This window comes from Phytophthora infestans, genomic scaffold, assembly GCF_000142945.1.
Source record: "Phytophthora infestans T30-4 supercont1.6 genomic scaffold, whole genome shotgun sequence".
Lineage (NCBI taxonomy): Eukaryota > Oomycota > Peronosporomycetes > Peronosporales > Peronosporaceae > Phytophthora > Phytophthora infestans.
Genome location: NW_003303753.1, coordinates 2,616,672 through 2,626,062, shown reverse-complemented (window position 1 = coordinate 2,626,062; position 9,391 = coordinate 2,616,672). Strand labels below are relative to the sequence as shown.

The window sequence follows — 9,391 nt, the reverse complement described above, 5'->3', positions numbered from 1 at the left end:
TTAAATAAAACAACGAAGCCGAGGAGCCCAGCGCATTGTTTTCGACGTCATACGAAGCTTTCATCATGCCGAAACACGCTGTGGGAGATCGAGTACGCGGAAAGACCAAATCGACCGACCCTTTGCGAGGTGTGGTCCTATCGATAGACAGCAGCAAACGACACCCTTGATACGATGTACAATGGGATGACGGCAGAGTTAAAATGGTCTCAGCCCGCTCAACCGAGGCCTTGCAAGCCTTCAACGCTCCAACACAGCCACACCAGGCACCCGAAGGACCAATGACGTCACTTTTACTGGGCAGCGTGGGGGAAGAAGATAGTAGAACATCATCTTCTTCGAATTCTGAAGAATCGGAAGAAGAAAATAAAGACTGCACCGAGTTGAATTCTACTTCGGCAGCCTCCGAAGTAGCATCGCCTGAAATATCGGATGATGGAAAAGTACTCGCACATAACCGGAGTTGGGAATTCTGCTCAAACGTTTTAATAGATTCGGCCGCATTACTACGCAAGTCCGTTGGCCATCAGCCCTTCAATTAGGTAAAAAAAAAAACATTTATCAAGTACTTATATTTAATGTATTCGTGGTCGACAATTCAGAGTACGATCAAGCACACAAACGATAAGTTGACGGCCCGTCGTCAACGTATAATAGCAGAAGGGGGCTTGTTTCGGTTTCTTAGAGTCCGACTAGCTATGGCAGTAGAACCTAGACGAGGTCCTCTACGAACCTACTGGGAAAAGACATTCCTGAGGGCTTTGTTGGAATCCCTCCCGATTTTGGAGAACGTTTTGGTGTATCACGTCACACATTTGAACACATTTCGGGTGCATTGTCGTTTGCAGACGACGTGATCTCCGATGACCCATGAAAGCCTATTCGTGCTCTAGGTAACAGCTATTATGATCGCCGACATGGAGTAGTTTCGCCAGGTGAGATCATGTGCATTGACGAACGTATGAATGCATGGCAAGGCAGAGAAGCAAAGCACTGTCATGACGCCCCCCCCATAAGACGAAAATACCGAGGGTATTGGTGCTGAGTTGAAGGCTACTCAGGATCTCTATTGGGTCTAGAGCTCGTTGAAGGAGCGGAGCGACAAAAGAAGAAACCATATCAAGCTCATTTTATTGAGGGAACGGCTATTGTGCTTCGACTGTCGGAGCCGTACAAAGGGACAGGGCGCACCATTGTTGCAGATAGTGCCTTCTCTTCTGTCAAAACGTTAGTCCGGCTCGAGGCACTTTGCGGTATGTATTACATGGGAATGGTTAATACAGCCTCGCGAGAAAATCCAGAACAGTACATGAAAGACCGGTTTTTCGAATGGGTCTACTCGCGGCTCATTCAAAATGCTACAAAGCAAAACTCCAAAAGGCCAGTCAATCTATGCACTCTGTTGACAAGCCAAAATGCAATATTTTCAATCGTGGTACGTCTCTTCCTCGTGGGTCTGAGCAACCAACGATGCCTTCTTTCCACAGACTCCACACTTTCGTTGAGCCCGTAAAGCCGTTCCACTAAGACGCTGGTATTGAGCTAAAAAGCTAAATGCCCGCAATGTGTGCGTCAGAAGGGTTTCTACTCCAGAAGAATCGGTACTACTACCAGGACGCGATGATCGCTGCATTGTAAAGGCGTTGAAGATTAGTTGGTGGGCCAACTGCGAGATGAACGAATTGAAATTTGCGATGGTCGAGTCCAGGCAGCCTGCAGCCGTCGATTCGTATTGGTAAGCACGATAGGCGTCGACTACTATCATTTTAAAAAGGGTGGCAAATATACGCTGATGCCACTGTTTAGTGAGCCATGTTCGCTCCATCTCGATGCATCCTTGTCGTAGATGGTCGTATACGTCAATAGCGGAAAACTTCGAAAAGAACAGTTTGACCATTTGAGGTCGTTGTATTCTACGCTCGTGCTGCAGTGTTTTAGCTTGACCACCGTCATATAGAAGTTTATGACGTCGCCGAACGCTGTCTTATAAACCAGTTCTTCGGCGTGTGTGGGCTCAAGAAAAACCGAGACTGTCATTCCATGCATGCGCATTCTACTTAGGTATAAATCCATCCCCACACATTTTTTTCATATAATTGACTAATGCTTCAAATCCCACGTGTGAACTTTCCAGCTGGGTAATAAAGGTTAAAGACGAGAATGATGTGACCGAAGCGGAATGGAGGGATTATCTTCTGTCGGCACGCCTACCAGACAACACCGCGTACAAGACACTGGATAAGGAGGTAAAGATGCTTCGTATGATCTTGGAATTACAAGATGCGGAGTCTCGACTCTCTCGCCTCATGGTCGACTTCTACGAGATAGTCGACAGGTTGAACATGGAGGATGTGATGCAAGTAGATGTGGAAGTAATTGTATACTTGGTGAAGGCCTTGCGTCCACCAGCATTCAGGGCTGCTGTGAAGGACCAATTGGGACGTCAAGCGCACAAGCAGACTAAGGCAAATATACAAGTTTCCTGAAGTGAGCTCGCAGTGAGCTGGAGGGTTTTATGCGCTTTGAAGCCCACACCTCGCCACCGGCGCAAGCCAATACTAGCACCAAGGCTGAATTGCATCCAGGATTTGGAAGCAACTCAAAGAAAACTCAGGGAGGACGTGGTACTAGTAACAAAACTTCGACAGGCACGGGACAACGGCCCGGTAAATCTGCAGGAGATGGGATGCCGAAGTCAGACACCGCTCAAAAACCTCTTAAGTCGGACAAAAAGTGTTTTAAGTGTGAAGATCAGACGCACAGTGTTTTCCAGAGCCCAAACATCGCTAGCCATACTGAAGCAAAGGCGTTGTACGAGATAAGCACATGCAGACAAGTATTGAAGCCTGTGCTGGCGGCAGCACCAATAATGAGTGTGGCCAGGCCACGTTCACCATCGATCCCGTGTGTTGTGATGAATGCAGTAGACACAGATATCACGCCGGATAGCGCGGCGGAAGTGTCTGTGGTAATGACGAAGCTCCTGAAGCTGTTATCCATAAAGGGAAAGTGGCTGGCTCGTCAATATTTACGGGAAAGTACCGCGGTGGCAGGTATCGGGGACAAGTCAGTGGCTGTGAAGAGTAAATTCAAGATTCATTATAAAGTTTTCGACACCAGGTGGCCCGTTCGTATTGCAAAACGTGGTGTGTTGGGTCACGGAGCAGCGGCTACCACCCGAGGTTGGTGACTTACTGCTGTCTCGATAAAATTATGGAGCGGCTCGGTTACAGCCCGGGGAAATTACTCGCCGCTGCTCAACAAGCTCAATCTGTGTGGGATATGAGTGATGTTGGTGAAGAAACTGCCAATTTTGGCGCGAGCGTACTAGCGTACAGTACAGCTGTGCTAACGCCTGAACCGACAAAGAAAGAGACTGTTATGAGTGAAGACGAGGTCCAGGCTTGTTTCCCGGTATTTGATGATGATAAGGACGCTGAACGTCAGCAGATAAAGGAGATTCTTCTCAAAAAAAGTGGAGGAAGCTCGTAGTTTGGGAGCGTCAGCCGTATTTGTCGAAGAAGAACTTCTTAAGATGTGGATGCAGTTTACTGACGTGTTCCGATTGGTGATCGGCCGTGATCCTCCTGTGAACATGCCGTCGATGGAGGTTACGTTGAAACCCGGTGTCACTCCTGTGCGGTGCTGTGCTCGTCGATACGCACAAGCGCATCGAGCGTTCTTGAAGGGGCACATCGACGCGCTCATCGCTGCAGGACTGTGCTACCGAAATCCTCCGAGTAAGTGGTGCTCACCACCTCATGTAGTGAACAAACCTGAGGCTGGAGCCACCGGATGACAGTGGATGTTAGGGGACCCAATGAGTGTGTGGAGCAAATTGTCTGGCCATGCCTGTTCTTGAAGTGAGTTTTGATCGCTGTTCTTGAAGTGATTTTTGATCGCTGACGTGGATCTTCACATTTCTTTCACTAGATTTCTTTAAAGGGTTTTGGCAGTTTGCCATAGCTCCGTTCTCTCAGGAGATCTATTCGATTTAGACGGAGGAAGGAGTGATTACTCCGACTTGTGTGCTCATGGTGGGGCACCAACAGCGTGGAATACGTGTAATCTACGGTACTGGAGATGTTCTCCGAGGTGTTCAACAATGGACTTTTGATATGGATTGATGTCCTTCTGGGCTACAATGACACTGATGAAGTAGATTTACTGAAGAAGGTGCTCACTATTTGTGCGGATAAAGGCCTAAAGTAGAATTCCACGAAGTGCTCCTACTACTTGCGGGAAGCGGTCGCATTGTGTTCGATGACGGCGTGCGGCACGATCCAGCTAGAGTGGAGGCGTTGACGAACCTTCAGCCCCCCCCCCGCCACAGGCCAAGAGCTGCAACAGTTCGCTTGTGCTCTGAGCTGGATGCGAACGTCACTTCCTGCATATAATAAACTGATCGACCCACTGTTAAAATTTATGGAGAGAGTGTATGAAAAAGCAGGCGGTCGCACTAAGACTCAGATTCGAAAGGTGCTGTTGAGTGACGTTGGCTGGGGACCAGAACAAGAAGACTGTTTACGTCGTTGCAAAGCAGCACTGCAACATGCGCTGCAGCTAGCACACTCCGCCTAACAAAGAGACTATGTGTGTATACTGACGCCAGTGACGAGCACTGGGGCGCTGCAAAAACCCAAGTTTCGCAGAATCATGCCATGAGACCGCTAAGCGAGCAAGATCATCAGCCATTGTTGATGCTCAGCGGGACTATCAGTGGTTCGGCGATGCGGGGGGCATTGTGGAGAAAGAGGCCTATACAATCATTGAAACGTGCCGGCGAGCAGACTATCTGCTGCATCGACCGAATGGTTTCTCCCTGTACACCGACCACCGCAACCTACGTTACATTTTTGATACCCACAGTGTATCTAAGTCTGTGCCGCGATACACTGCAGATAGGTTGCACAGGTGGCCATTACTTCTCATGGTCTATAAGTACGAGATCTCCGACATTGCAGGGGATGATAACGTGTAGGCAGACTTGCTATCACGTTATGGATCAGCGCACAAAACAGTGTGCGCAATTCGTTATGTGGAGCTACCCTTATCGCCACAGCTTGATGAGTCGTTCCAGTGGTCTACAGTGGCCGACGTCGTGGCGGCTCAGGGCACAGGGACGCCTCCCAGTGGCGCGGTTCAATCTACTGCAGATAGGATGTGAAAGGACACATAGAATAGAATTTGGATTCCGGACAAAGCAACAGAGCTGCAAGTTCGTGTTTGTGTGGTTGGTCATTTTTGGGTCGCGGGTCACCGTGGAGTGGCAACGCCGCTGGAAAGGATTGGGGCCGAGTTTTTCTGGACGGGCATGAGCAAAGATGTTTGCACTGCGCGAGCACACTCAGTGGACCACCACAACCTAGGGTATTAGGCGAAGCAATGCACGCAGAGCACCCGAACGAGCTCATCCACTGGGACTATTTGTTCATGGGAGTCAGTGACTCTGGAGAGACCTACATCCTGGTTATTAAGGACGATGCGTCCAAGTACGTGTGGCGGCTACCGTGTGCTACAGCAGATGCAGACACAACATTCAACGGCTTGCTTGAGTGGTTTGCTTCGCTCGAAGTGAGTCGCACCTGGATCAGCGACCAGGGCACACACTTCAAGAACAAAACCATTGAGGCCTTGCAACACGCATTACGTGCGCACCACCACTTCACAACGGCAAGATGCCCGTGGTCAAACGGCACCGTGAAAGTGGTGACGCGCTAAGCGCTCCGCTGTTGCCGTGCCCTTCTATCCGAATGGAGAATGCAGCCACAAGAATGGCCACGAGTGGTGAAGATCGTGCAGATGGTGCTAAACAACTTACCATCGCCATCGCTAGGAGGAGTGGCCCCCATTACGGCGATGACGGGACTACCGGCAATGTCTCCAACCGATAACCTCGCGGTTCCAGGACCGACTGAAATGGCTACACTGGAAAGTATACAGGCATCGCAGCAAGACCACGTGAAAAATCTGCGCAAAGCACTTGATGAAATGCATCGTCGTACAAACCGAGTGAGCCGGGAGGTACGAGCTGCAGCTCGTAAGAAAGCTATGAACAGCTATGGCTCAGTTCGATATCGGTGACTACGTGCTGTACGCCGATGTCTGGCAGCATACACGCAGTAAACTGCGAGTTTAGTGGTGTGGACCGGCACAAGTGACAGGGACGGTCTCCAATTGGATTTTCGGGATAGAAAACCTCATCACTGGGCAGCGACGTAAAGATCATGCTAGCCGTCGTAAGTTTTACGCAGACAGCTCTCTGAATGTGAGTGAGGACATGTTGAAGCACGTTGCTCACAACAGTGAAGGGCACGTTGTTGACAAGCTGCTTAAGGCGTGCAACAGCTCGGAGGCAAAGCGCCATGAAAGTGAGGTGCGCTGGAGAGGTCTGAGTAATCAAGAGGACTCCTGGGAACCAGCAGACATTCTGCTACAAGACGTCCCAGTGGCTGTGCGAGCCTTTCTCAAGAATAACCACAAGCAGAGCGAAGTGAGAGCTCTAGGTAAAGTGCTCCGGATTACGTAGACAATAGACTACAAGATCGCGTTGAGCAGAAGAACTTCGACTACGTCATCGAAGGGGGAAGTGCTGTCGCTAATGCTACAAAGTGCAGCAACCGCTGAGGTTTCAGCTCAGCGGTTTCAGCACTTGCTTTAGTACAAGTGCAGCACGTTGAAGTTTACAACGGACGACACTTCAGCTTGTGGTTGCAGAACGGACGACCTTTCAGTAGTCATGCATATTGCTAGTACATAAGATAAATAAGTTCACTTCTACATTTTGTTTGAAGGCGACAAACAACAGACCCCTTCATAAAAGCAAAATATATGGAGTGGCTGAAAAGGACTATTTTATAATACTCACATACCCACACATTCAAGAGATGTGACATACACGACGGCCCTTCTCGTGGTATGTTTTTTTTTGATAAAAATCTGTGAGTGTTAAACAAAATACTCACGCAGTCTTCACTCTTAGGGTGGCTCTTAACCACTGCCACGCGTGCCATCCCATGGCACTAGAAATGGAGCCATGACATGGCGTGGTTACGAACAAAATTGCCCTGCCATTGTGCCATCATTTCAAATTGTTTTTAGAGCATACATTTTTGAAGATAAAAATAGCATGGCACGTGGCAATTGTCCTTTGCCATGGCACTTGCAAATGCCATCCGTGGCACTTCCTGCCATTTTATATACTTAAAACTCTAGCCCTAGCAAGCGCTCATCCAATCGGATCACAGCATTTCGTGCCATGGCATGGCATGGCGTGGCTAAGAGCGACCCTGAGGGTGGCTCTTAACTACTGCCACGCGTGCCATGCCATGACACTAGAAATTGAGCCATGGCATGGCGTGGCTACGAATAGAATTGCCCTGCCACAGTGCCATCATAAAAACTATTTTTAGAGCTTACATTAATGAAAATAAAAGTAGTATGGCACATGGCAATTGCCCCTTGCCATAACACTTGCGAATGCCATCCGTGGCACTTCCTGTCATTTTATTTACTTTAGACTCTAGCCCTAGCAAGCGCTTATCCAATCCGATCACAGCATTTCGTGCCATGGCATGACATGGCGTGGTTAAGAGCGACCCTAAGGGTCACTGTGCAATGCCACAATAGAATCCGGTCCAATCCGGTATAAAACCGGTTTTCCACGCATCTCTTGAATTAATGATTACCGGTACATGGTATTAATACATCATCGAGCTACATGGTACACTGTACCACTGTATTAATGCATCATCGAGCTACATGGTACACTGTACCACTGAACTATGTAGTTCAATGATGTATTATTACCATGTCCTGTGACCGTACAGGACTGTACTACATGGTGATGTACTATTGATATTAATGCATGGTATTAAAACATTATCGCTGTCTCTGAGGGTGTCTAGGGGTACTCTCAATTCCTTTTAAGGGGTAGGAAGAGCGGACGATGAAACATAGACGATACGCACCGTCCTCTAAAACCTCAGTTGAGGCTTTTTCATGACATGGAAGCTGCCTGTGAGATTGAAGGATGGCGCGGAAATGGTTCCAGCTCGTAGGCGAAGATGGGAACGCGGTAACGTCGACTGATGCTGTTGTCGTGGATATCGAAGATTTGGATACGCTGCGGGGTGCGGTGAAGGAGAAGCTCAGAGACAGTCACCTCGCAGGGATTGCTGCGTCCGATCTCAGAGTATTCACGAACCGTGCGGAGTACGATGAGAAGCGAAGCGTGCTGCTGCCCCAGTCGTGGTCCCCAGTGACGGCGTATGGAAATAATGGAGAGAATGCGCTCATTGTGCAAGTGCCGAAGCGCGCAGAAAGCGATTTACGCTATTTATCCAGCCAAACGTTCAAGAACAAGTCGAAAAGGCAGTATTTGTGATCGTGGAAGAAGACGGAGAACGCAACGATGTAGGAATTGGTGTGTTTTTCAGCTCGACTCTAGCGGTGACATGCGACCATAACCTAACGGAGCAACACACTGTGGGAAGCATGGCGTCTGTGGCGTTGAAGGAAGGTATTGAAGTTGTTGAAGTTGTTGCTCGCAGTTCTCAGCTGGACTTTGCGATTCTGCAGTCGTCCAAAACCAGGGGATCATTCTTCATTCCTCCATGGAATGGAAGACCAGATGAACTAAGAGGACGCTATGATCTTGTGTTGGCATCGTATCGATTCGGTATTGACGAATACCAAGACGTGTTCAAGAATCAACTGGGATTTGCTCCGGTAGCCGGCATCTCCATCAGTGCTCACAGAAGACACATGTATTCGTGCCCAACGTACGCTGGAGATTCTGGTGCTGCACTTCTTATCAAGGATGGATTTTCTTGTCGGTATCCATCTGGAAACGATCAATGCACTCCGCGAAGAGATGGACCGCAAGAAAACCATCAAGGATCGCTTGAATGATGTGGGGGAGTCTCTGGACAACATTGCGAGAAGCGGACTAGCGCAAGGCTGCTCTTTTGGTCTTTCGGCTCATGAGTTCAAGGACGTAGTGAGCGAGTAGTGCGAATTGATGAGCTCATAGATTAATGGCACATCGCAGTCACGAAAAAAGGTGTCACAACGAATGCTACATCCTCGGTGGCCAAAATCGGAGGGTGCCGTCGCGATCTCACATTTACCGATCTACCTTGAATTCATGATCTAATTGGACAAAAAACAACCATGAATTCATGAACGAAACCACCCCGTAAAACCGGTATTGTACCGACAAAAAAGGCAACCACCTTTATCAGAAGCCACGATGTACACTTCTACACTGAGATATATAGATTGATCTAGAGCTGCTATCGCGGCTGCTAATGAAAAGAAAGATGGACATAATAGTTGGACGCAAACCGGACACAATGCCTCACAACAATGAGCTCGTCATCTAAGTGTA

The 9,391-nt window shown here is 48.7% G+C and overlaps 1 protein-coding gene across 1 annotated transcript; it reads left to right on the top strand.

Annotated features, from left to right (window-relative positions):
* Positions 1-8,032: 8,032 nt before the first annotated feature.
* On the top strand, positions 8,033-8,386 carry PITG_04757 (uncharacterized protein; the record flags this gene model as incomplete). The annotated part of the gene is made up of 1 exon (XM_002905437.1): positions 8,033-8,386. One exon carries the CDS (start codon positions 8,033-8,035, stop codon positions 8,384-8,386), a length of 354 nt encoding a protein of 117 aa, XP_002905483.1.
* Between the last annotated feature and the right edge of the window lie 1,005 nt (positions 8,387-9,391).